This window comes from Onychostruthus taczanowskii, unplaced genomic scaffold, assembly GCF_017590055.1.
Source record: "Onychostruthus taczanowskii isolate IOZ18803 unplaced genomic scaffold, ASM1759005v1 scaffold56, whole genome shotgun sequence".
NCBI lineage: Eukaryota > Metazoa > Chordata > Aves > Passeriformes > Passeridae > Onychostruthus > Onychostruthus taczanowskii.
The window spans coordinates 5,656,728-5,684,683 of record NW_024503235.1 but is presented as its reverse complement, the minus strand read 5'-3'; the positions used below and the strand labels follow the sequence as shown (position 1 = coordinate 5,684,683).

General features: G+C 51.0%; 1 protein-coding gene across 1 annotated transcript; it reads right to left on the bottom strand.

The window, feature by feature from the left end:
• Positions 1 to 1,039: 1,039 nt before the first annotated feature.
• MATN1 (matrilin 1) lies at positions 1,040 to 19,609 on the bottom strand. Its single transcript, XM_041417321.1, has 8 exons — positions 19,588 to 19,609; positions 16,895 to 17,241; positions 12,070 to 12,292; positions 8,450 to 8,575; positions 7,786 to 8,199; positions 5,053 to 5,205; positions 2,751 to 2,831; positions 1,040 to 1,338 (listed from the first exon to the last, which is right to left on the bottom strand). Exons 1-8 carry the CDS (start codon positions 19,607 to 19,609, stop codon positions 1,289 to 1,291), a joined length of 1,416 nt encoding a protein of 471 aa, XP_041273255.1. The 3' UTR covers positions 1,040 to 1,288.
• Between the last annotated feature and the right edge of the window lie 8,347 nt (positions 19,610 to 27,956).

The window sequence follows — 27,956 nt, the reverse complement described above, 5'->3', positions numbered from 1 at the left end:
TCTGGACCCATTTCTTCCCTTTCACAGAGATAAGAGGAGGTGACATGAGATGATTTCCTCCCACTAATGAGCCTTTGGGGAGGTGCTGTTGTCAGGCAACCTCCTCAGCACTCACACAAAGGATGACACTGGCTTCCCAAATTTCCAGCAAACTTTTAATATTCCCCCAAAACCAAAACACATCTGCTCTGGTGACACTTCTGAACAGGCCAAGTCGCCCTGAAAAGCTTTTCTCATGTAGTCTCAAGTATAAATATTTTGATACAAAAAATAAAACCCCACAAAGAAACCCATAAACCCCATAAACCTCCCCCGAGGCATCCGGCAGTGCCGTGGGGATCCGTGGCCAGGTACAGCTGCAGGGACAGGCAGCCTGAGGTGCTCCCAGCCCCATTCCCAGGGAATCCGGGAGCAGCAGAGTCTGCAGGGTCTGGGGTGAGCCTGGGAGGGCGCAGGGACCGAGGCTCTGATTCCAGGGCAGCTCCAGCAGCATTCCCGGGCTGGGGGATGGATTTGAGCTCCAGCTGAGGTTGTGGGGACACAGCAGGGCACATCTGGCTGGTGGCAGAGCCACAGAAGGTCCCTGAACTGGTCAGGGTCACCCAGAGCAGGGCACATCTCCTGGCTGGTGGCACTCAGGGCCACAGAAGGTCCCCTGCACGACACCCAGAGCAGGCTCAGCCCAGGCACTGGGACACTGCCACCATTCCCTGCTGGGAAAGCTGTTCCCGTTCCAGCTCCACAGCTCGGGATGAGCCCAGGCTCATCAGCCTGGCCCAGCCTGCCTGCAGAGCATGCTCAGGATCAGGACTAAACCTCACCTAATTACTGACAACAACCAGGAGCTCAGCTTTGGCCTTCACACCCAGCAGCTGAGGGTTAGTCTAAGTCACTCCGACTTTTAAATTAAATTATCTCATGCATAGAAACAAAAGCTGCAGCAGAGGATTCACAGAACTCATCATCAAGTACTCAGTAACACATTGTATATATATTAAGCTTTAAATAAAAAAAATCTTTCAAGGTTTTTGTTTCTTTTTTTGAATATATGCACTCTATAGGATGCAGCAAACTCGAGCCTGGTCTAACTCTCAGTCACACCCTGTGCTCTGCCCTTTATACAAAGTCTGCTCTACTGTAATAATTCTTCCTTTTAAACAAATGCAGGTAGCCTAGACCTTAATAAAAGCTGCCCAGAGCCCTGGGGCTGAGCTGCCCTCCCTGAAAAATGGAGCAGTTCTGGTTCTGTTACTTTGGGAAGGAGGTGAAAAACTGCTGGAGTGGGGTTTTAGATGATCTTGTTCTCCAGGGCTTCGATTCTTTTGGCCACAGCTTCCAGTGAGGAGGAGTTAAGGAGGAAAAACGGCAATTTTTTCTGGGAATGTTGGGAGGGAGACTTTTTATGTGGGCACAGAGTGATGGGCCAAGGTTTTAACTCAAACAGGAGAGATTCAGACGGGATTTAGATGGGAAGGAATTATTTCCTGGGAGGGTGGGGAGGGGCTGGGCTGGAATTGCCAGAGCAGCTGTGGCTGCCCCTGGATCCCTGGCAGTGCCCCAGGCCAGGCTGGAGCACCTGGGACAGTGGGAGGTGTCCCTGCCATGATGCCCTGTCCCAGGCTGGCAGCACAGGTAGGGATGGGAGCAGGGGCAGAGGGGATCCGTGCCCATCCCCTCTGGTGTTCCCAGAGCTCTCAGGCTGACGGAGCTCGCCCCAGGAAGGAGCTGTCTGTGCTCACACATCCTCCCACTGCCACGGGCTCACTCTCAGAGGAGGAGGGAAAGGAGGTGCTGACAGAGCCCCTGACCCTGAGGAGAAGAGCAAGAGCTTTTCCTGGCGTTCCAGAGCAATTTTCTGCTCTTCTTGCTAATTCCTGTTGATGGTGTGCCTGGGAGAGCCACCCACCAGGTGGGAGCTGTGACTTCCCATGTCCTCTGCACCACACAGGTCACAGATCTCACCCAGCTTGGCTCCGGGAGGAGGAGCAGAACTGTGCCACAGCAGGGCCCAGAATGTGTGAAGAAATCAGAATGTTCCTTTTAAAATTAGATCCTTTCCTGTTCCTCAGTGGTGAGACATCTCCCCTGCCCTCGTGAGCCACCCCAAGGCTCCATGAATTCAGTTTTTCAGAAGTTTTAATCCTACTCACAAGTTTGTTTAAAATTTTTTTTCTCTTTCTTCCACTTAGTGAAAGGCCCAGCATGGCAGAACTCCGTCCCACCAGGTGGGTTCTGATGGGATCCAACTCACCTGGCTGGAGATGCTTCCAGGGAACAGTTCCATCAGGATTTATCTCCCAGCACTGAGTTTTGGCCAGCTCAGTTTTATGTCACTGGGATGGGTGGATGTGTCCACCTGGATTATCCACACCACCCACCTACAGTCTGAGGTGTTCTGATGTCCCTCTGTCCCTGCAGTCCATGGAGAATTTGGGCAGTGCTGGATGTTTGCCCTGAAGGAACCCCCTGCCTCCCGTTCCAGCTGCCTCAGGACCTGCAGCCCCATCTCCCCACAATCCCAGAATCCCAGAGCTTGGAAAACCCTCCAGGGCCATCAAGTCCAACTTTCAACCAACCCCCACGTTGTCACCAGCCCGGAGCTCTGAGTGCCACATTTGACCCCCCAGGTGCCTCATTCCCACCTTCCTGAGCCCCACCCTACTCCCTCCCCCAGGAACCGACCTTCCCCATGGTCCCTGTGGAAATCCCAGCCCAACCCACCCAATCCTGGCCAAACTTCCAAAGGATATGTTTCTGCTGCAAGGAATTGATGAGCTCTTCTACTTTGGTCTGGAACTTCACAATGGATTTGCACTCACATGGATCTTCCTCTGTGGGTCACAACAGCAAGAGGATGAGTGGCACAAAAAATTCATTTAATCAAAATCCCTGAGCCCAGTGAAACAGCAAAATTCTTATTTTCTATGTCAGAAACAGGAAGAAAAACAAAATATAATTATTTCTAATTATCTGATTGATCTCTTCTAGCTTTAACCTCAGGTGAACAGCGAATGTCACATTTTTCTGTTATTTCAGCTATGGGAAGACTTTCCTGGGTTTCCATCTCTCTGGAAACCCATCAAGCTCTGCTCCTGATGCTTCAGGTTCGCCCTGAAATTGGAGTCTGACCAAATAAAACCAACCTCTGTCTCCCCAACAAGATCCAATAAAAACTGGAGGCACTGCTGCCATCAAGACTGGTTTGAGCTTTGCTTCAGTAACTCCAGTCCTTGAGGGGGTGGAACCATGAGCGTTAATCACTTTGCTAATTTATGTCACTAATTTACATCTGTTCTTCAAGGAAAATTAACTCAGACTAGAACAGGAAGAAAGAGATGACTGGGAAAGAAAGGAAGGGGTTACAAGGCCACTCTGAGCTGAGCAAAGGAGGAGTAAATAAAAGACAGAATTTTTTAAGGAAATGAATCACTTGCACCAAAACTCAACAGGTTTAAACCAGCCAGGTGTAACCTAAAGCTGGAGATTAACAGAAGATGTGAAGGCAGCTGTTGAGAGGCACAAGCTGGCACTGGGAATGAAAAAAAATGCAAATATCTCCTTGCCTTCCTTTTATTTTTAATACTCAAATGTAAACATATTTACCCAAATTGATATTTTATAAACAAACAGTTTTTCTGAAATTTACTTTTTTTTTTTTTTTTTTTTTTTTGAAGGCTCAAGCTTAAATGTATTTGAATGATTTTTAAGTACAGTTTGTTGGGTGTTTCATATAGATCCCATCCTCTTGTTCTTGGATTGATCCTAATTTCTTAATGAGACTTTTCAAAGAGTCTCTGCCTTGCAATCCTGGCTCTGCAGACATGGGGATTATCCCTCTCCAACTTCTCCAGGAGGAAAGGAAATCCCGTCTTAAGGAACCTGGAGACAAATTCATTATTTCTGAAGAAAAAGAAGGGCAGAAAGGTGGAGGAAAAAGGAAGGAGAAGGGGATTTGGCAGAGGGGGACACGGCTGAAGTGTGGGAGTTGCTTTGCCTCAGGTAACCACCCAAAATACCAATGTCTTCTGGTCCTCCCGTGTGTTCTGCCAGCTCCACACACTGGGAACAGGAGAGTTTATCACATCCACCTAAAAGTGCATTTTCATCCCTTTACTCCAGGCTGCAAATGCTGTGACTGAATCCCTCCATTCCCAGTCCCCCTCCCACCAGCACAGATCTTCAACTGCAGCTTCTCCAAGGGCATTTCCACCCCTCCAGTCCAGCCCTGAACACCGACTGAACCCCTCCATCCCATCTGTGACAGATGAGCAGTGCCATGGGTGACTCTCACAATTAAAAGGCAAATATCCTGTATCTATGTCAGGAGAAGTTTTACAGATTCATAGTTATGTGTTACCCCCCTGTGTTGTTCTCAGGGGTGCCCTGGGGTTGGGACATTTGGGAGGGTGGGCTCGTTGCCATGGCAACAGCTGCCCCCCAATCAAGGTGTCAGGCAGTGATCTCAGCACTGGGCAGGGAAGGAGGAGTCGATGGACAGAACTTTGGGAGGGGCCAAAGGGTTAAAAGGGGAAACCTCCATGGTGTGGGTGAGCACATGGTGGGGAAATCCTCTGCTCCTGGCGCTGTAATATTTTCTCTATTCAGTCTTCTGTTGTATTTTTCATAAGGTTTAATAAACCTTTTACATTTTTGGAAGTGAGTAGCATTTCTCACACGAGTCCTCTCTCACCAACACAGATCGAGGATCTGCAGCTTCTCCAAGGGCATTTCCATCCCTCCACTCCAGCCTTGACTGAACCCCTCCATCCCCAATCCCTCTCACCAGCGCAGATGTCCATTTACAGTTTCTCCAAGAGCATTTTCATCCCTCTGCTCCATCCCAATCCCTCTCACCAACACAGACTGACGATCTGCAGCTTCTCCAAGGGCATTTTCATCTCTCCACTCCAGTCTTCAAACACTGGGACAAAACCCCTCCATCCCAGCCCCCTCCCACCAACACAGATCTTCACCTGGCGGTTTCTGGAGGGGCATTTCCCCCCCTCTGCTCCACCCTTCAGATGCTGTGGCTGAACCCCAGTCCCCTCTCACCAACACAGATCTTCATCTGCAGCTTCTTCCCGATCTTGCTGATGGTCCTGAAGTCGGCAGTGTAGAAATAATGCTCAGCCACGGGTTCTGAGGCGATCTCCCTCAGCTCGTCCTCCACGGCATTGCCCACTCCCACGGCAAACATCCGAAATCCTGCCGGGAACGGGATCCTGTCAGCAGCCCGGAGCTGGCATGGTGTCACACTGAGAATTATCCCCTCCACCCCCACTATTCCAGACTCCTTTCAGTCAGGTCAAATAGGGTGAAAATAATTTTACAGGCAGAGATTTTATTAAAATTTACCAGACCATGGGCATTGTGGCCGCAAGAACAAGGTTTTGGAAATGCTCCTTTCAGCCAGTTCAAACAGGGGCCAAAATATTTTTGTGGGTAGAGTTTAAGTAGAATTTCCCAGCCAATGAAAACATGAACGAGGTTTTGGAGATGCAAGAAAGGACAGGTGATGGTAACACCATTCCACTGATGTGGAAGTGATAATGTAGCAAAAAGGAACTGTGGGATTTTCCAGAACAGGCTCAGCCACTGTTACCACCCTGCCAGGCTGGACATCCTCATCCACCCCCTGTGCCCCCAGGCCCCACACAGCTCCAGATCCTGACTGAGAATTACCCCCTCCACCCCCACTATTCCAGACTCCTTTCAGTCAGGTCAAATAGGGTGAAAATAATTTTACAGGCAGAGATTTTATTAAAATTTACCAGACCATGGGCATTGTGGCTGCAAGAACAAGGTTTTGGAGATGCTCCTTTCAGCCAGTTCAAACAGGGGCCAAAATATTTTTGTGGGTAGAGTTTAAGTAGAATTTCCCAGCCAATGAAAACATGAACGAGGTTTTGGAGATGCAAGAAAGGACAGGTGATGGTAACACCATTCCACTGATGTGGAAGTGATAATGTAGCAAAAAGGAACTGTGGGATTTTCCAGAACAGGCTCAGCCACTGTTAGTCAACGCCTGTTAATGAGTCCCTGAGTGGCAAAGTCCCCCTGCAGTGGAGACCTGGGGTCAGCAGGTCTAAAATTGCGGCCCCCACTGGGAGTTCAGAACTTGCCCAGGGATTGTCCTGCTCTGTCAGGAGATTGATCTTCATTAAATGAACTGAAATGCAATTTTCCCATTTTGGGTGGTATTAATTAGCCCTGATTCGAACTTGTCTCTACTTGTCCATGCCCAGGCACTGGAAATGTTTCCCTGCTCCCCTTTGTGCCTTTCTTTCTCTGGATATATCCAATATGTGTTGTTTTCCCAAGGCTCAGCTCACTGAACAATTCTGCAGTCTCATTTTAAGCACTTGTTTATCCCGCAGCAATAAGTCATGGACAGATAAGAGATTTCCTTGCAGGGACAAGAGAGGAGAGAGAGACAAGGCACAAAGTTTTATCACCAGGGAGGAATAAATTCTATAAATACACTTTATAAGAACCTTTTGTTTTATAAGAGCTGAACAGCCCCATAAGATGTCAGAGTGCTTTGTAAACATTGGTTTTTCACGAGCTCCCTGACCTTTCTGGTTATGTGCTGGCCCCGAGTCCCATCTAGTGGTGGAGAGTGAAGTTAAAAGGAAGGGAAGGATTCAGCAATTCCTGACTGAATTCCCAGGGGCTGGATCCATTTAACACAGGGGTGTCAGAGACTGGGAATGTGCTCAGCAGGTCAGCAGAGGGGCAGCTCTCGAGGCATTGATATTTCATGGGGCTCAGGCACAGGAATCCATCAGTGTGTGGCCACTGAATGCTTTTCCTACAACAGCAGCAGAGGAAAGCTCCTTATTAATGTGCCTGGGGTTCCTCCTTAACCCACGTATGGGCTTTGTTTATTGTTTTATTGCTGTTTCTTTTCCTTTTCCAGGCCTTGAGGCTGATGCAGCCGAGCCACACTTGGCCCCACAAATCCTGGGGTTTGTTTTCTTTGCCCCCGTGTACCTCTGGTGCTGGGCTGGGCTTCCTGACCAACTCCAGACAAATCCCAGAGTGGATAAGTGTTGGGTTAGGAGGGACCTTAAAGCTCCTCTTGCTCTGCCATCTTCCACAATCCCAGCTTGCTCCAAGCCCTGTCCAACCCTAAAGGTGCTGAAACGGCCTAATTCTAAATTCTACCTGCAGCTTCCTTCCACATTTGTGTGGAGCAATTAGACCTGGGTGCATCCCATTCCAGGGGGTGGAACTCCATCCTGTCCATCTTATTCCAGGGGATAAAACTCCACCCTGTCCATCCCATTCCAAGGGGTGGAACGCCACCCTGTCCATCCCATTCCAGGGGGTGGAACTCTACCCTGTCCATCCCATTCCATAGGGTAAAACTCCACCCTGTCCATCCCATTCCAGGGGGTGGAACTCTACCCTGTCCATCCCATTCCAGGGTAAAACTCGCTCCTGTCCATCTTATTCCAGGGGGTAAATCTCCATTCTGTCCATCCTGTTACACAGGGTAAAACTCCATCCTATCCATCCCATTCCAAGGGCATGGAGCTCCACCCTGGCCAGCAGAAACTCCTCCAAAGACAGAGAGGGGAACTAAAACCAGCTCTTGGCAAGCCAAAGTGCACCTGACACCCAGACTGAGGTGTTCCAAGCTCCCTGTGAGCAAGGATAGTCAGGGAATATCTCCCCAGAATTACTGAGTACAACCTGTGTATATCCTAAGAGACAGATCCAGAGAAAAAGTCCTGCCTGGGCCAAGGGAGAAAGAAGCCCCAGGGAGTTCAGGAGTCCTACCTGAGTCCTTGGCTTTCTTGGCAGCATCTGAGATGTAATCCTGTGAGCGCCCATCAGTGAAGACAATCCCCACCTTGGGGACCCCAGGCCGGGCTCCGTTGATGACGGAGAAGGAGCTGTCAACAAGGTACTTCAGAGCCTGGCCTGTCATGGTCCCCTTCTCCATGTAGGACATTTTCTTCACTGCTGCTTTGATGTCCTTCTTGCTCTTGAACTGCCCCAGGGGGAACTCCTGCCGGACAGAGCTGGAGTACTGCACCAGCCCGACCTGGGCCTGTTTGTCCGACACCTCCAGTGAATCCACGATTTGGTTGATGAATTTCTTCACCAGCTCGAAGTTCTCAGGCCTCACACTCTTGGAGCCATCAATGAGGAACACAAGATCCAGAGCAGACCCCAAGCCACCATTGCAAGCTGAGTGAAAACATGAGAAGAGGGCAGAACAAAACAGCAGCTAAGACCTCAGTAAATGATGTAGGAAAATAGAACCCTAATGCCATTTATTACTGAGGAAATGGGGTTAATGAATGAAAACCCAACAGGAGAGCACAACAATGTTTTGAAAATGATTCTGGCTGGTCAGAGCAGAGTTTCCCTTTCTACCTTCTCTGATCAGAACATCCCAGTGCTGTCACCACCATGCTCTCAGGGACCCCTCACGTACCGGTGCAGGTCTTGCCGTCACTGTTGAGGCTGAAGCCGTCCCTGCAGGCACACCTGTAGGCCCCCGGGGTGCTGACACACACCTGCTCGCAGTCGTGGTCCCCCGTGGCACACAGGTCAGACACCACTGCAAGGAGAGGAGGGGGTGGCTTCAAGCAGGGGCCAGCCCGAGGCCTTCCCGCCCACACCCAGCTCTGCACAGCCCCACACTGACCCCATAATTAAATCTGCTTTGCAGTGGGACACAGCTCATTGATCCTTGACAGTGGCTGAGGCATTGTCTTAGGTTGGAAATGGGGGTGTGTGTTTCTCTGCTGTCCTCTGGGCAGGTTTCTTTATCTCTCCCACAGCCAATCCTCCCTCCAGGAGATCTCTGCTGTCCATGGCCACTGAGTGTCCCTGCAGGGCTGATCAAATTCCAGCATCCCACTGGGAGATGCTCCGCCCAGGGCAGGAGCCAAGCATTCCTACCTGGATACAATCTGAGCCTGGAACAGCACAGCAGCCTTTGCCCACTGCATTCCCAGAGGAGCAGCTTTCTCCTGCCCTGCATTCCCAGAGGAAGAGCAGGCCCATCCACAGCAGCCCTGGAGCTTCAGAGGAAAACTCCAGCCTTGTGCAGGATCCCTGCTCCAGCAGAAGCACAGCTGGCACTGCAGGAGGGCTGAGCCCCCATGGGATGGGACTGTGCCACCACCCTGACCCACAGGGCTCAGCGCCTGCTCTGACTCTGGCAGTGCTTTGTTTGTACTATTGCATTTGTATTTTAATTTTCCTACTAAAGAACTGTTATTCCTATTCCCATATCTTTACCTGAGAGTCCCTTAATTTCAAAATTACAATAATTCAGGGGGAGGGGGTTTGCATTTTCCATTTCAGGGAAGGCTCCTGCCTTCCTTAGCAAACACCTGGCTTTTCAAACCAAGCAGCATAAAGACAAGGAAGAAATTCCCACAAGTCCCCCTGCTCCAAGGAACAGCCAGGACTGGAAATCCTCCCCATGCTGAGGGCAAACCCAGCTGGGTGTGGGGCAAATCGCAGCACATCTCACTCCTGGGAGTGAGGTTTGGGTCCCAGCTGCCCCCGGGCTAGCCAGTACCCCATTTTTGCAGCTCTGCAGTACAATTCTGAGCAGGGGGCTGAGCTGCCATTCCTGGACAGCAGTCATATCTGAACACACCTGGGATTCACCTCAGAGCTCTCCCTGCACGTGCAGCTCTCAGATCCCTGCTCTCCAAACCTTCCTGCTGCCCCTCCTGTCCTGGCTGTGGCTCCTGGGTTGCTGAGCAAACAGCAGCTGAGTGACAGCACCAGGACCCAGCGGCGCTGGGAGGTGACAGCGCTGTCACAGTGAGGATGGCAAATAAACTCCAGAGCAAACAGGGCTGGGGAGGCAAATTCAGTTACAAATGCCAGGCAAAAGTGTGCAGAAATCTAGGCACTAGGCTGGAGCGAACTGATGGGAGGTGGAGCTGAGTCTTTCTGAGTTCAGATTTGTTATTTTGAGCCATTTGTGTTCTGCTCTACTCATATTTTGTACATTTTTTTGGCCTTTCCACTTCCTGTGCCTGTGCCAGCACTGGTAGATTGTTCCAGGCCAGCTTGTTGGGACTTTTACTGCCCCTGGAGCTGCCTGTAGTTCAGTGCTCTGGTTAATCTCACCACAGGCTGGAGCACCAGGGGTTTCTCCTTTCTCTGTGAGCTTGCTGAGCACTGTGGGAAGCACTTTTCCCTGCTGTCCATCCCACAAATCCTGTGCTGTGCCCGAGCAGGGGGTCTGGGTCCATCTCTGGGGCGGTTTAGGGCAGCTGCATGTGCAGAACACGATAACAGGGACTTGGGAATTACCCAGGGCTGTCCTCTGTTCCCTGCAGCAATCCCGAGTGCTTCCCTCACCGCCCATGGCTTTTCCATGGGAAGAGCTTTGCCATCTGCACAGGGAGGCACAGAAAGGATTTTCCCTACACCTTCAAACCACAGGGTGAGGCTCGGCACCGCTGCTGCCTCCCAATCCCAGGGCAGCCCATACAAACTCCCACAATATTCGTGGCCTGGCTTCCACTCCTCAAATTCTGTCTCTCTTCCTCCCTTTGTCTGAGGTGTTTGTTCCCTCTCCCATGAGCTGCTGCTGCAGTGACACCTGATAATACCTGACTCATTCTGTGTTATCACCGGGGGATAATCCATGGCTCACTCTGAATCCCAGGTTTCCCTCCTTTCCACAGAGGAGCCAATTTTCCATAACAAAAAGCTGCTCCCCTTCATCACTTTCAGCCTGGGAGCTGGACCAGGAGATTTTACACCTGTCAGAAACTGGGAGTTCTCCAGGCCCAGCCCTGTGTGTTTGGAGTTCCAGGTGGATCACACCTTTCAGGAAGTGTTGCTACACATTTTTCCTTCCAGGGAATGGCAGGGAGAGGCCCCATGGCCTCTCCTGCTGACAGAAAATGGGGATTTATTGCCCATTCCTGCTGCCTTGGGGCACATTTGGAAACAATAAAAATTCCCTTTGCTCCTGTAGGAGCAAAGCTGCATTTGGAGGACGCTGTTTTTGTAGGATGGTGTTTTTGTAGGGTGGGGTTTGGAGGATGGTGGTTCTATAGGATGGTGGTTTTATAGGATGCTGTTTGGAGGGTGCTGTTTGGAAGGTGCTGTTTGGAGGGTACTGTTTTTATAGGATGGTGTTTTTAGGATGGTGTTTTCATAGGGTGGTGGTTTTAGGATGGTGTTTTCGTAGGATGATGTTTTTGATATGCTCAGGCTCCTTTGATGTGCTGTGCAGAGAGGAATTAGATCCTGCTTCAGCCAGGAGAGACTCCTGCCCCACAAGGCTCCCAACCCGAGAAGCAGCATCAGACAAAGGCAACTCAGCCTCTGACAGGAACTGGGACCATCCCAGTTGAACTGGGAATTCTGGAGGCAACGCTAGCTGGGGGAATTACAAAACAAATTCTCTCAACTGCCCCAAAAGAGGCATGATTTCAGTGCACTAAAACCCTCTTTACCAGGTTGTTTTCCAGTGCCTCCAGGAGTGTGTGGATCATGTTTACAAACTCTCCAGTGCCAGTGAAATCTGGAGATTTATTTAACCAAAACCTGAAATGCCCTGGACAAAACCCTGCAGTTCTGGAAAGGCAACTTCACAGAGCCCCTGTGTCCCACAGGGCTCTGAACCTGCAGGGCTTGGAGCAAGGAAGCAGAGGGGTGAGGGGTGGTCACAGGTACAACTTCCACGGGAAAGGCTGGAGGAGGACTTTGGAAAAGGGTCTGGAGGGACAGGACACAGGGAATCGCACCCACTGCCAGAGGGCAGGGCTGGATGGGATCTTGGCAATTGGGAATTGTTCCCTGGCAGGCTGGGGAGGGGCTGGGCTGGAATTGCCAGAGCAGCTGTGGCTGCCCCTGGATCCCTGGCAGTGCCCAAGGCCAGGCTGGAGCACCTGGGACAGTGGGAGGTGTCCCTGCCCATGGATGGGGATGGCATGGGATGAGTTTTCCAATCCCTTCCCACCCAAAGCATTCCAGGATTCTCTGTAGAGCTTTAAGGTCCTTCCCACCCAAACCATTCCCAGTTCCTGGCTGGCAGCCCCGCAGCCCCTGGCTGGGAATGCCAGGACTCACCACAGAAAGCCTCCTGGAACTTGTGGGTTAGCTTCTCGATGACGCTGTAGCTCTCCACGTAGTCCACGTGCTCGTCCAGGGGCTCGCTGGCCATCTGCCTCAGCGTGCCCATGTCCACCCTGCCCACGCCGATGGCGAAGATCTCAATGCCCGCGGCCCTGGCCCGGGCAGACACGTCCTGCACCCCGTCCTGGGGCCGGCCGTCGGTCACCACGATGGCCACCTGCAGCGGGGAAGGATGGCCTGGGTGGGCATGAGGATCCTCCTTCATACTCCCAGAATGTTGGTGGGACAGGCCAAGGTAGGAGAGAAGGGTTTGCATTTCTAAAATTAAGGGAAAAGGGAATCCCACCAGCTTTTCCCATTCTTTGGAGATCACACCAACCATGTTTTTTCTGAGTTGGAATTAGTTTCTTTCCAAGTTGGAAAAGTTAAACTGCCAGGGATTGATGGTTTCACCAAGGAACAACTGCCAGGGATCGATGGGTTCACCAAGGGACAACTGCCAGGGATCGATGGCTTCACCAAGGGACAACTGGCACATTCCCCTCTAAGGAAACTAAATTAAAATTTATGTTGTTCATAGCCAAACTCGAGCTCAAGCCAAACTGAAGATCTTCAGGGACACTCAGGACAAGCCCAGCTGAGTGTGGGTCTTCACAGCATCTCAGGAAATGCCATGGAAATGTGAGATGAAGGCTTCATCTCATTTATGGATAGAGGAGCTGAAGGATGGACCTGGAACCATCTCCATGGGGAGAGAGAGGGAGAGACCTAAGGACACACTGTGTGTCAGGGACTGCCAGGATTTGTGATTGCCTGTTCCAAAATAAACAGCAGGGATTAAACCCCACCCCTGCTAACCCCAGCATTAAAGTGGCAGCTGGTTTAAGCGGGAACTGGATTTCAGCTTGGATTAAACGGTGCCCTGAACCAGCTAAGAGCCTCCCAGAGTCCTGCTCCTGGTTTGTCCCTTTTCCTCTTTATTTTTCTTCTGAAAGAGACTTTGTCACAAGACCTGAATTCTTGCTTTTTGCAATTCTTCTGCCCCTGCCACTTTTCCCTACAATTGATTTATTGTGACACCACTGCCAACTCCAAAGGAATGGCTTGAGCTGGAATACAGAATGGGGAAAGAGCTTCCCCTCTGGAAAAAGCAGGAGAAACAGGAAAAATGTGGGGCTTTGCAGCTCATTTCAGCTGTTTATCTACACTTCCTAAGGGCTGCACAATTAAAAATTCCCAGGAGCATCCTAATTCCACAACTGATGCTTCCACGGGGGAAAAAAATAAACAAATTCAAGCCTTGCTCTTCTAGGGTGGCAAAAATAAGGCAAAGCAGCACCTGTGGCAGGTGTGGGGGGTGGAGTGGAGGAATAGATGTGCCCAAGGAGCTCCGGGGTTTTCCTGGGGCGGGGTGGATCCATCCATGCAGTGGAGCCTTTTGCCAGGAGAGAGAGCCCTCGGCTCAGCTCCGCTCCAGCCGGGCTGCTCCGCCTGAGCAGCGCCGCCCGGGGCTGCCGAGGAGAGCAGGAGAGCCCCGAGCCCGGCTGGCAGGAGCGAGGGAGGCATCGAATCAGGGATCACAGGAGATATCAAACAAGGGAATGAGGAGCTATCAAATCAGGGATCGGAGGAGATGTCAAATATGGGAATGAGAGGGGTTATCATATCAGGGATCAGAGGAGATGTCAAATCAGGGATCAGAGGGCTTATCAAATCAGGGAATGAGGAGTTATCAAATCAGGGATCACAGGAGATATCAAACATGGGAATGAGGAGTTATCAAATCAGGGATCGGAGGAGATGTCAAATATGGGAATGAGAGGGGTTATCATATCAGGGATCAGAGGAGATGTCAAATCAGGGATCAGAGGGCTTATCAAATCAGGGAATGAAGAGTCATCAAATCAGGGATCACAGGAGATATCAAACATGGGAATGAGGAGTTATCAAATCAGGGATTGGAGGAGATGTCAAATCAGGGATCAGAGGAGTCATGAAATCAGGGAATGAGGAGTTATCAAATCAGGGATCGGAGGAGATGTCAAATATGGGAATGAGAGGGCTTATCAAATCAGGGAATGAGGAGTCATCAAATCAGGGATCACAGGCATTTATCAAATTGAGGAACAGAGGTATTATCAAATCAGACACCAAAGCCTGCCAGCAGGTCATGTCAGCAGCTGTGTTTCCTCCTGCAATTTTCTTCCTAAATCAAGAAATTCTCCAGGTTTTGTCAGCTCCTCTGCATCTTCAGCTAAGCCCAAGTCCAGCTAAGCGCAAGCCCAAATAAACCCAAGCCCAGATAAACCCCAGACGGGGTGGGGCTGCAGCATCCACACCTGGATGTGATGGAAAGATCCTCATAATGCCTCTGAGTGGAAATCTGCCATAAGGGACTCAAAACTCACATTGCTTTCTGCTCTGCTGTAGGAGAAAACAAAACTTCTGGATACAGAGTCAGGGTTGGGCATTAATCAGAGAACCCATGGGGAAAATTAATGTAACAGTGAGAGGAAGCCAGGGGACCTGTCTGTGATAGCCTGACAGAAAGATTTTAAAAATATCTCTTAATATCACATTTGGTTAACCCAATCATCAGGAAATCCTGGTTTTTCCCCTAGGATTCCAACCATAGATATTTTCCCTGCATCCAGCCTGAGTGAATGTGAAAAAATGTCTGGCTTTACTATTATTATTTTCAAACCTACCTCCAGATGATTTGCAGTCTAAGGATCTCTGTAATTCCCTGTCATTGAAAAAACTGAGTTCTGGTGTGTGCCTGGTTTGGGAAAGGCTTGGAGGGAAGGAGAAGCCTCTAGGTCCTGGGGAGGCTGGCACTGCTCAGCCATGTGATGGGAATTATGAAAAAGTGAAGCTTCTGCTGCCTCCAACAGCTGAATTTTGCCTTGATTCTCAATTTTACCCTTGGAAAACTCAGAAATTTTGCTTTTCAAGGGCAAACCTTTTGCTCGTTTAACCAGCAGCTTTCCCTGTGAATTCCTGACATTCTGGATCCCTCATCCTTCTGTCAGACAGAAACCCCACGTGTTCTGAAACAATTTATTTCCGGTTATCTCAGACACCCGAGCATTCCCGAGCATTCCCAGGTATTCTCAGCCCGGGCTGGCATTTCCCGGCGATCCCGCAGCTAATGAGGGAGCGATGGCTCATTATGCCCGGGGAACGTGATGTTCCAGCAGCACTCCAAGGAGAATCAGGCAGGAAGCTGCATAAAGCCCTGGATTTGCTCAGCAATTTGCCAATTTATTTGTTGTTCTTCCCTAAAAAATAAGGTGGAAGTAATTGGGCTCCCCGCAGGTTTTGAGGAAGGTGGGAGCAGGTTTTTCTCGGAGCTCCTCCAGAAACAAATTGTGCTTTTCCCTGCCCGGGGGTGACATTTGCTGCACAAAGCAAGAGCAAAGCACCGTGTGATGTTTTGGGTTGTTGACAACCAGATTTGCACAAGGATTTGTTGGATTTCTGCTGTGGGAAGGAGCAAGGACCGTGTCCCTTGTTTCTGGAAGCTTCACCTCCCTAAATCCCTGTATGACCTGTTCCTCCTCCCAAGCAGGGGATGGGGTCACCCTGAGCAGAAAGGAAAAGCTGCTTGGAATTCAAGGCAGAGGGAAAAAGGAAAAAAAAAAAACCAAACAAAAAAAACCCCAAAAAAACCCCCAAAACCAACCCCAAAAAACAAACCAGGGAACCAAGAACAAAAAGGGTTGTGGAGTTTTCCACCTTTGAGAGATTGAAAAGCAACCTGGGCATGGTCCTGGTCCTGGGCAGTCCCACTGGAGCTCAGGGTCAGCTCCAGAGATCCCTCCCAACCTCCTTCTGTGATTCTGCCTCTTGGATCAGCTCCGGCATGGAAGGGAAGAAGGAAAACAAGGAGTAATTTCCTTTCCCCCCCACCCCACCTTTTTTTGTTGCCTCAGATAAATAATTCCAAAGCTCACTGCTCCCAGCTCTTCCAGCTGTCCAGGAAAGGTTTCAGGGAGACACTAGAAATCCAGGATAGTTTGTTCCACACAACCAGAGGTGACAGGGAACAGCAAGGCTTGGGGGAGCTGTCTGGCAGCAGGAAAAGAATGCACAAGGAGAGGGATGTTGAATGGTGTGGAAGAGATTCTGGAGATGAAGATCCAGCGCTTTCATAGGCAGCTCAGTGGAAATGTCTCTGCAATCTGCAAGAGTGTCCAATGCTGTGTGCAATTGTCAGACTGCATTTAGAACAAAAACTGAGACTAAGACTGACTATGTTATAATGAGCTTTGTATTTTCTTTCACTAAGCCCCAAAGATGAGCTTCTTTTTCAAGAAGAATTGAGATGTTTGAAGCTCCCAGAGATTTTTCAAGAACTGAGAGATTTGAAGCTCCCAGAACTGAAAGGTTTGAACTTCCCAGAGGATTCCAAGAAGAATTGAGAGGTTTGAACCTCTTGAAGGTTTCCAAGAATTGAGAGGTTTCAACCTTTCAGAAGTTTGCAAGACGAATTGAGAGGTCTGAACCTCCCAGATGTTTCCAAGAAGAGTTGAGATGTTTGAACCTCCCAGAGGTCTTAAAGAATTGAGAGGTTTGAACCTCTCAGAGGTTTCCAAGAATGGAGTGATGTGCACCTCCCAGAGGTTTCCAAGAAGAATTGAGAGGAGTGAACTTCCTGGAGGTTTTCAGACCTCCAGTTTGCACCTCCCAAAGGTTTTCCACCTGTGACAATCAACCCCAAGTTGTCCAAATCCTAGAAAAAATCACCTTTCTGCTTTTCCCAACCACTCCATGACGAGTCCCAAGCGAGGAGCTGGAGGAACCAGCCCCTTTTTACCTTTTTGAAGTTGGGCGCACTGCCCCTGCCGCCCTCGGCGGCGCTGAAGGCGCGGCTGATGGCAAACTGGATGGCCAGGCCTGTCATGGTGCCCGTGGAGAGGGGCTGGATCCTGCGCACGGCCTGCAGCAGCGCCGCCTTGCCCTGGGGGCCCTGCAGGGACAGCTCGCTGCGCACGGCGCTGGCGTAGTTGATGACGCCCACGCGGGTGGCGTTGGGGCCCACGTCCAGCGCCTCGATCACGCGCGACACGAACACCTTGATCTTCTCGAACTCGTGCGGCCGCACGCTGCGCGAGCTGTCGATGATGAACACCAGGTCCGTGGGCTTGGTCCTGCACAGGGTGCCTGAGGACAGCAGAGGGGAAATCAAAGAGAAAGAAGGGAAAGTGTCAAAGGAAAAGTGTCCTGGGAGGGAGAGAACAGCGCTGGTAAAGCAGCACTGGGCGGAGAGGGGCGGCGGGTTTTGGTCCTTTCTCTGTTTCACAGCTTTAACTGAATATTTTAAATGTTCTTTGTGCTTTTCTAAGGAAGCACCTTCAGGAAAGCAGAGTTTCTAGGGGATGACACGGACTTGTGGTGAGCAGGGAGTCCCTTGTCACCCCTGGACAAGGGTGTCCCTTGTCTCTGAGGAAATCTCATCCCCCTAGGGCAGCACAGAGAGAAGGAGGGAGAGATAAATGTGTGGAATGACAGCACGGAGAAAGAGAAGGAGAGAAAGACGGGGAGGGAGAGGTAAAGGTGAGGAAGGAAGGAAGGAAGGAAGGAAGGAAGGAAGGAAGGAAGGAAGGAAGGAAGGAAGGAAGGAGTTGTTGAATGGCAGCACTGAGGGAAAGAGGGAGGGAAGAAGGAAGGGAAGAAGGGATAAAGCTCTGGACTGAAATCTGAGCTGCATTTCTGCATCCAGAAAAGGCTGGAAGGAGATTACTGCATCTCAGACCTGGATAACCAATCCCCACGGATATCAGTTAATGGGAATGGGACCAGAACCAGGCACAATACTCAGCAATCAGCTGGGATTGGGAACAACATTGCCAGGCTAAGGGTTAACATTCCCAGCACAACAGGAGCCAGACCCCTGTTCCCCAGTGATGGCACCAGTAATAAACCCCAGTAACAGCACAGAGCTGGTTCACATCTGTCAGGGTGAAACAACAGAGAAATCTGGAACGCATAATTGATAATTAATAATAGATAATTAATCTCTACCCCCCCACAAATACCCACAGGGAAAATGAGAGGCTATCAGGAGGCATCAGCAATCCAACAAACTGAATAAATTGTTATCGTTATTTTTAATTTCTCACTTTCATGCCATTTTCCATCTTCATTTTCAGCTGTGGCAAGACATAAAAAAAAACCTGGTGTTTTTTTATGATTTCCTAAATGAATGGCCCCATTTTCCCCAGCAGATCTATGGCATCCTGTTCTTTTTATTTTTTTTCTCCTCATTTAGCCTGTCTCTGTCAAGTGCTCTGCTAATATTTGAGTTCTGCAGGGCCCAGAGAGTTCCTGTCATAAAGGAGATTTCTGTGGACAGATTTTTAAATGGGAGCTTTTGGGCCAACAAATCTGCTCCAAATGATGGCATAAATATTACAGCTGGTCCTCAGTGTGAGATCTAATGGGGCTTTCAGTCTTTGAGGCAGATAAAAATAAATACTCTGTGATGGATCTGTAAAGGAAATAATCAGGTTTGTTTCCTGAGAGGCATCAAGGCTGAATCTGCTCCAGAAAAGTCTGGGAAGGTGGGAGCAAAGCAGGCAGTGGTCACTTTGTCAGGAGCTCTAATTCCCACTAAAATCCAATCTAACATTTTCCCATATGGATGAATTTCATTCCCGCCACCCCCCCCCCCCCCCCCCCCCCCCCCCAGTAATTTATTGCAGAGGAAGGAAAACTCCCAGGGAGATCCATCTGCAGCACTGGAAATCCCTCTTCCAGGGGTACCCAGTTTACAGGTGAGAAATGAAGGTCCAGGGAAAGGCTCAATTAATCCCTCCAGAAATAAAACACAAATCCCCCTTTGTGCTGATGAATCATCCCTGGATTTAATGACAAACCAAGCAGGAAAAGTTATTTTATTTCCCTTAGAACATCTGGAGCCAATAGAAATTCTGAAGTCTTTCTATTTTATTTATTTCTGCTCTGTGATTTGGCTCTAAATAACATTTTCAAGCTCTTCTTATGAGAGTGGAGTTTACTTCAGAGAAGGGAAGAATAAAGAAGGGATAATAGGAGGGACATTTTTGGGATTTCAGCCACAGTCAGGGTCTGCAGGACAGGCCCATTCTCTCCAGTCACTTGCTCTGATTGACACCTTGACTCAGCATAGTTTAGTTAAAACTGGAATTAAACCAGAAATAAAATCTTACTCTATATTTACAAATATCCACACTAAGAATTATTAGGGAATAGCTGAATTAATGCCCTGACTTAGCAGAAAATTCCTCTCAGGGCATCTTTGCCATATCCATTAAAGCACTGGGAGAACAGAGCAGTAACCCAGGACTAAAAGGGGTTTATTTTAGAGAGTTGGCTGCTCACAGCAGGGCTCAGCTCAGTTGCTGCTCTCTTTCCTGACTTTGCACAGCAAGGAGAACCCTCTTTTCCCAAATTCCTGAGGAGAAAGGGCTCAGTTTATCTGAGATCCCCCTGCCTCAGCCCCAGGTGCCTCTGCAGTCACTGTCACACCTGCACAGCTCAGGCTGCCCATGGCTGTGGGCAAGGCATCTTCATCACACTGTCCAAATATTTTGAATTCCCACAAGTCTGGCCTTGCAGCGGAGTTTGCCTCTCCTGTAGTGATTTCTGGAGAAATCCAGAAATCCTTGGGTGCCTGGAGCCCGGGGAAGAGCAGAGATGCTCCTGAGGACCAGACCCTCCCTTCCCTGCATGTCCAGCCCTTCCCTGGGTGTCCATCCTTGCCCCGGGTGTCCATCCCTTCCCTGGGTGTCCATCTCTGCCCCAGGTGTCCATCCTTCCCCAGGTGTCCATCCCTGCCCCAGGTGTCCATCCCTGCCCCGGGTGTCCAGCCCTTGCTGGCACTCACTCCAGGCTGGGGTTTAGAGCCCATGCAAGCTGCAGAGCAGGCAGCTCACCTGCTCCTGGCTGCCCTACTGCCCACCTGGGAAGCCAAACAGAGCCGGATTTCGCTCAGGATCGGATGAAGGAAATCCAAGGAAAGTCCCGTTCCCAGCAACCCGATCCAGACCTCCTGCTCGGGAGGTGACGCCGGTGCCCAGCCAGTTCCTGCTCCAGCCCCTGTGGAGCTGGAGAGGGCAGGGAAGGCAGAGCCCTTGTCCCACCTGGGCCTCCTCCAGCCCCAAGGGGTGAGCCGGGGCCACCCGTGCCGTCCCCACAGGAGCCATCCCAGCCCCAGGTCCCGCTGCCTTGGGGACACATTGGACACAGCTCCTGCACTTCCCTGGCTGTTGCTGGGCATTCCCTCACTTTCCCCTTCCCAGCGGCAGGCCGGAAGCACAGAGGGACCCCCAGCCCCCCCAGCCCCCCAGCCCCCGGTCCCCACTCACAGGAGCAGCAGCAGCGAGAGCAGCAGGGCACAGCAAATCCTGGCCATGGCTGAGCCGGGCTGGGAGTGCGGGGCAGAGCGCTGGCCCCGGGTATTAACCTGCCCTTCTGCGGAGGCTCCGAGCCAGCCCCTGACACGGCGGGGCCGGGGGGGCAGCGAGGGGAGAGGGGCAGGAAGAAGGAGCAGGAGGAGATGCTGCTCCAGGGTGGGGAGGGGGCGATGCCCAGCCCTGCCCTGCCCCCGGGGCCCCCAGCCCCCACAATGGCCCCATTGCTGCCGAGGGCACGGGGAGCTCTGGCGGAGCGGGGGAAGGTGGGGAATGCGGGGCTGGAACAGTGGCACCACTGAGAGCAGCCCGGGGTGGGGCTGTCCGCCCGCCGCGGCTGCCGCGGAGCTGGGGCGGCAGGGGCCGGGGGGACAGCGAGGGGACAGCGGCAGCGTCACACGGGTCCCCTCTCAGTCCCACCTGTGCCAAGCCCAGGACAGCATCCTGTGGGACCAGGGGCTCTGCACAGACCTGCAGCAGAGCGCAGGAAAGCAGCAGGGCTCGGGGTGCCAGGCTCGTGTCCTTCCCCTGGCAGAGCCCAGGGAGGGGACAGCGCCAGCGTCTCACGGGTCCCCTCTCAGTCCCCTCTGTGCAGGGCTGGAGATCCCTTTGGGATCCCTGCCTTGGGGGAAGGCTCAGAGCAGCAGCGAACAGAGGCACAGGAAAGCAGAGGGCTGGGGGTGCCAGCAGGCTCGTGTCCTTCCCCTGCAGAGCCCAGGGAGGGGACAGCGCCAGCGTCTCACGGGTCCCCTCTCAGTCCCACCTGTGCCAAGCCCAGGACAGCATCCTGTGGGACCAGGGGCTTTGCTGCCCTCAGAGCAGCAGAGGAGGCTCAGGAAGGCAGAGGAGGGTTTGGGAGCACGGGTGACAATCCGGGATGCAGAAGAATTTTCCTGCAGGGAACAGGCGCTGCTCTGTGTGGCTGAGCCCCTGTGAGCAGAGCGGCTCCAAAGCCCAAAGCAGATGAACAGGAGAGGCTGGGGACGGACAGACAGACAGCTGCGGGCTTTGACTGAGCTGGCAGTGCAGCGTTCAGCTCCGCACACACGAGGGAGATGCAGCTCCTGCCAGAAACCCTACAGTCTCAATCAGCCTCCAAGGCTGAGGGTGCTGCAAATGAGGGTGCTGCAAATCTCTCTTCCCCCGCTACCAAATCTCCCTGCTGCTCCTCCACACGAAATTTCCTTTGTGGAGGAGCAGCAGGGAGATTTGGTAGCGGGGGAAGAGAGATTTAATGATGGCTTTGTCACAAAGCAGTGCATCTTTTTCTGTTTTTTTAACGACTGTTTTACACTGCTGTCACTTGATTAAAGCCCTGCTTCTCGCATGGATTGGGTTCTGCTCACCTTTTCCAGCAGCACATCTTGGATCCCTCATCCATTTAATCTGCATTGTGTGAGTGCAGGGCCATGTAAAGTACCTTTAACTCAAAGCACATTTTCTCTTCCCTTATCCAGAATCTCTCTTTCCTCCAAAAGCTCTTCAGCAGCCTGGGAGCTCCTGGGGAGAAAGGCTCTTTGATGTGGGGAAAGAAGGACCTGTCCTCACTGAAGCTCCCAGGCTCCTCTTAACTCTTTAACATTAAAAATGTTAATTAAAATATCAAAATCTGGCAATGTCTTCGTGCAAAATCAGCATGGATTTGTCCCACTGTCTTCCCACAGCATCAATCCCAGGCTTTCAGCCAGCTCTGGAGCTGACAGCTCTGGGGATTTTCAGCCAGGATGAGGAAATGCTCCAGGTGAGGGATGCAGCAGCTCTGCCATGAGGAAAGGGTGGCAGGATTGGGATTGCTCAGCCTGGAGAGGAGAAGGTTTGGGGTGACTTCAGTGAGAACTTCTGGTGCCTGAAGGAGCTGCAGGAAAGATGGAGAAAGACTTTGGTCAAGGGATGGAGGGACAGGACACAGGAAATGGCTTCAAACTGAAAAAGAGTAGGATTAGATGGGATATTGTTATAGAATTGTTCCCTGGCAGGGTGGGAAGGGACTGGGCTGGAATTGCCAGAGCAGCCGGGACTGCCCCTGGATCCCTGGCAGTGCCCAAGACCAGGCTGGACATTGGGGCTGGGAGCACCTGGGACAGTGGGAGGTGTCCCTGCCATGGCAGGGGTGGCACCGGATGGGCTTTCTAATCCCTTCCACCCCCTTCTCTTCCTCTGTGGATGCTTTCATGGATATATTTATAAAATCACAGACTTAGGGCAGTGCAAACAGAACAATCCCCTCCCCTGTTCACACACACAGAGTTTGCTCCCCAAATACATAAAAAAAAAATGCCCCCATCCATTTATGACTGTCAGGACCCAGAGTGAAATAAAAGCCCAAAATTTGGGAGATTTTGCCCTGTACCCGTCTGGGTTGGGGTTTCTCCTGTTTTCCCGCCCTGCACACAAGGATCTCTTGGCGCAGACAGCACTTGCTTCCCATGAATGGGGATCATTCAGAGCCCTCCGTAAATGAAGCCTCTATGGCTGTTCTTGCGGAGAAAACATAAAGTTGCTCTGTGTCATTCTGCTGTTAATTAACAAAGATAAATACATTTCAGGTGGATATTTTCACCAGCAGAGCTTGTGGCACACAAGCAGCATTAAAGCTTTGAAAAGAGGGCGAGAGGCAAAGGTGTGCTCGGAGCTCTGGGGCTGCATTGATGCCTCTGGAAAAGCAGTGTTTATTTTTAAAATATGAAACATCATTTCTCCCCAGGCCCCTAAGAAGGAGAACACTGGAGTCAATATTTCAGGAGGAAAATATGCATTTCGAGCTCTTCCCCAGCCTGCCTGCAAGGTAAACACATGAACTGTGAACGGCCCGTGCTGGCCCCAGCGTGGCCCTGCTGCTGTTGTGGCCTTCACATGTCCTGGCATGAGGAGGCTTTGCCTCTCCTCCAACACCTCAAACCCATGGATCCTGACTCCAAAAGTGATGCTCTAAAACACCAATTCCGCCCTTTCCTTCTACTGATGGAGAATCAGAAAATTTTGGTCCCACTTTGCTTCTGCTGAAGGCAAAATGTTCAGAGTCCTCCGTGCTGGGCATTGGTGAGGTCACACCTCGAATTTTGGGGGTAGTTTTCGAGAAGAAGGACATGGAGGGGCTGGGGCATGTCCAGGGAAGGGAACAGAGCTGGGGAATGGTCTGGAGCCCCAGGAGAGGCTGAGGGAGCTGGGAAGGGGCTCAGCCTGGAGAAAAGGAGGTTCAGGGGGGACCTTGTGGCTCTGCACAACTCCTGACAGGAGGGGACAGCCGGGGGGTCGGGCTGTGCTCCAGGGAACAGGGACAGGAGGAGAGGGAACAGCCTCAGGCTGGGCCAGGACAGGGTTTTTAAGTATTTGGGAACATTTTTTTCAGGAAAAGGGTTGTGACGCATTGGCTCAGGTGGAATCAAGGAAGTGGTGGAGTCCCCATCCCTGGAATGTCCTAAGAGGGCTTGGAGGTGGCCCTTGGGGACACGGTCAGTGGTGGCCGTGGTGGTGCTGGGGGACAGAAGGACTTGGTGATCCCAGAGGTCCTTTCCAGCCTGAGGAATTCTGTGATTCCAAGACTCCAACATGAGCTCAGGAGCTGCAGCTTGTCCTTCCCAGCATGGACAACTGGGAGTCACCACCTGCACCAGGCAGGAGAGCTTTGGGTTTTCCTCACTTTCAAAGCTCTGCAAGAGTCCCCAAAATCCTCATGGTTTCCTCATGGTTCTTGTTGTCCTTCGGCTCCTCCGTTGTTTTCCAGACAAATTTTCTAGTTTACAAATCCCTGGTTTGCCAATTCCCTGTGGCAGAATTCCACTCTGCTGGACCCCTTTACCTTTAAAGTGCCAAATCTGCCAGTCTTGGGGCAGGAAAAGTAAAGCCCAGCTTAAGGATAAGTCCTGAAAGTACTAAAATGAAAACATTAAAGCAAAATTAAAGCTGGGAGAGGTGGCAAGAGGAGAGGTGGAGGGTCCTCATTTGTCATCACACAAATAACTCTGATGGAAATAAATGATGTAAATGCAGATCTTCCTCCATCACAGCCCTTCCCAGGGATGCTGATCAGCTGGGAAAAGCCAGGAAAAACAACACTGGATTTTCCGTGGGTCTGGTAATTCTTGTTTAGAAGCAGCATTGCACTCCTGCCATTTGTTCTGCTCAAGTTTTAGTTCAAAACTGCATTTTAGCTCTGGATTTCCCTATTTCCAGTAGACACCCCCTGACTGCATTTAATGTCTCACTGTAAATGTCACCCTGCAACGAGCTCAAGTGTTAAAATCAAAATGCAGCAGCAGTCCCAAAGGTATTGCTGTGGAAATGACCCAGAAAAATGGGAAAGTTTTCTGGGGGAAAAAAAAAAGGAAATCAGGGATCTCAAGACGTTCCCAAACTTCCAGTGGAGCTCCGGCAGAAGGCAGGATAAGGAAATCAGCTGAGGCTGGGCCAGGAGAGGTTTTGAATGGATATTGAGAAAAATTTCATCATGGAAAGGATGGCCAGGAATTGGCACAGGCTGCCCAGGGCAGTGGTGGAGTCAAATCCCTGGAATTGCTAAAAAAAAAAAAAAATCAGTGGATTGGACCCTTTAGGATGTGGTTTAGTGGTGACCATCGCTGGGCATGAGGATCTTAAAGGTTTTTTTCACCTTAACAATGCCATGAGTTAAATACTGGATTTTTCTTTATTTTTGTAGCCCTGGACCAGAAATTCTTCTCCAAAGGAATCTGGAGGGTGCCTGAATCCCACAGATGAGGCAGAATGAAAAGGCTGGGAAGGGAGCAGCAGCCAAACTCTGAGTTGTTTGCTGTTGGTTTTTATTTCATTCTAAACAAACCCAGGAGTTGTAGTAAACACAGCTCTGCTGCCCTCCAGCCTCCAGAAAGCTCCAAGACTTTACAAAATGCTCTGTAATTTCTGCCTATTTCTGGCTTCCTTTGATGTTCCAGGTGAGTGTTCCAAGCTGGACTCCCAGCTCCACTTTTCACCCTGCAGAGAAATAATGACAAAAGCTCCTGTTCTTGTGTTTTACCCCCACAATGTTTCTATTTCAGTTTGAGGGATGGAGGGACCCCTCCCAACCTCCCGCATCCCCATTTCCTACCCTGGCAATGTGGAATTACAGCAGTGGGGGCAGAGCAAAGCATCCAACAAATGATGCAAAGGAAAGGCTGGGGAGGCAGGAGTGGCTTTGAAAATAACCCCTGCACTGAGTCAGGATCAAAGGAATTTCTGTTTATCCTTCCAGTTGCAAAGAGCTGGCAAATATCCCTGGGGCTGCTGCTGGAAATAGCAAATGCTGTTTATGGCTGGGCCTTGTTTGTGTGTTTTATGGGTCACACTTATTTCACAGGGATCACTTTTTGTTTGTTCTCCGTGCCCACAGCTTCCCCTGGGACTGAGCTGCCTCCTGGGCACGGTTCCTGCCTCTCCTGCTGGCCACCTGCAGGGCTCTGCTCCTCCATCCCTGCCTGGATTTCTCCACCTTTGCAATTCCTCAGTTTTGGCCTGGACCGGGAGGCTCTGAGGTTGTTTCTGTGCTAGAAATGGCTGGGATAGCACCATAACTTTGTGCAATTTTGGGCGTCCCAAAAGAAAAAAGGTCTAAAGGGGTTAGAGAGCAACCAAGAAGGGAGATGGAGATGGGGAAGGGTTTGGAGGAGCAGCCGAGGGCACTTGGAGTGTCCAGCTGGAGCAAAGAGCTCAGGGATCTGCAACTCCCATCTCTGCTCTGGACAGGGACAGCAGCCAGGGCACGGCTGGAGCTGGGCCAGGGCAGCTCAGGCTGGAGATCAGGGCAAGGTTCTTCCCCCAGAGGGTGCTGGCACTGCCCAGGCTCCCCAGGGAATGGGCACGGCCCCGAGGCTGCCAGAGCTCCAGGGGTGCCCAGGGTAGGGTTGTTGGGGGGTCTGGGCAGGGACAGGGTTGGATCCATGACCCTGTGGGTCCCTCCAGCTGAGGATATTCCATGATTTGATGATCCTATGAAAGAACAGCAGGATAAGATTTACCAGTTGCAAATGTGGTCACTGCGTTGGCAGCTCCTTTTCTCCAAGGGGAATGACCCAAAACACCTGATGGATCAAGGCAAGGCACACAAAAGTCCCAGGAATCAGAGATCCCAGAATCCTGTGGTAGTTTGGGCTGGAGGGGATCTTAAAGCCATCTCCTACCATGAGTAGGGTCACCTTCCGCTCTTCCAGGTTGCTCCAAGCCCCTCCAAAATCACTGTAAAACACTTCCATTCGCAGGAATGTTCCACAAAATCCCCTTTTCCACTGGAGCTTTTGCTGGGTGGAAAAGCCACAGGCAGCCAGGGAATTTAATGGTCATCCCTGGATTCCAGAACATCTCAGGCTCCAGGAGATGTTGGTTCAGTCAAGACCCTCTCATTTATCAGTGCTGAGATCCTCAGCTCAATCATCCTCTCCACCAGAGAATTGCTGCTCATTTCTCCTCTGCCCTGACCAAAATCCAGCTTGGAGCAGTGCTGAGATCTTTGCGTGAGCTGGGTCTGGGCTGGGGAACATCCATAAATCAGTTTGGAGAAGCCAAACCAGAATAACAGGGGTGTTTAAAAGGGTCTTTTCTCAGTCTCCAGCCCAGCCCTGGTGGGGCCGTGGTGGGGCTCGGGAGCAGCCTGGGCAGGCTGGGCTCAGTTTGTGTTGGCCGAGCCCTGTGGCATTTCAGAAACCCAACCCCACGCCCTGTCTCCAGCTCAGCCCTGGCCTGGCTGGGAACTCACAATAAATCCATACATTTTATCAGGGTTGGGGAAACTGGAATGCTGGAATGCTGAGCCCTGGAGGGAAAGCTCTGCCTCAGGCAGGAGATGGACTGGCTTAGCTAGAGCCAGGCTCAGTTAGACCAGGTGTGAACACACACTGAAACCAACCCCAGCTCCGCCAGACACATCCTGACCATACTTCAGCTACTGCAGCTCTGTTATCAAAGCCAATTAAAGCAAGAGGCTCAGGGACTGATTTACCCTGCTGCAGCCACTCACCAGCCAGGAGCAGTCCCCATTATTAACAGGAATTTAATTAGAGGGAGAATCTGAACCACTGAAAGAGATGGAGGAGGGGTTTTAACAGGATTTAGTAGGATCACACTGAGGAACTCTCCTCTGGTTTGGAAACCAAGAGAATTGCCAACATTTCACATTTGGGCAGCCCCAGTTAATGGGCTTTTGGTGGGAGGAGGTTGGTCGGATGTCCCAGAGCTGTCCCACAGCATCCCAGGCTCTGATAAGGAACACTTAGGGCAGGATGTGCTTTTCCAAAGGGAATCTGCACCCTGACAGCCCATCCCGAGGCCTCCTCCAGGTCTGGCTTGGAGCAGCCAAGGAGGGAAATGAGAACGGCTGCAGCACCCAGCCTGCTCCTGTGGCTGTGACCAAGAGAAGTGTGGAATGTTCTGTCCCAGAACTGTCCCATGTCGGGGGATAGAATATAAGAAAATAGTGTAGAAAGTAATCTCACCCCTAAGGAGTAGCAGCTGGGCCAATTATCAAAGATTAGGAGG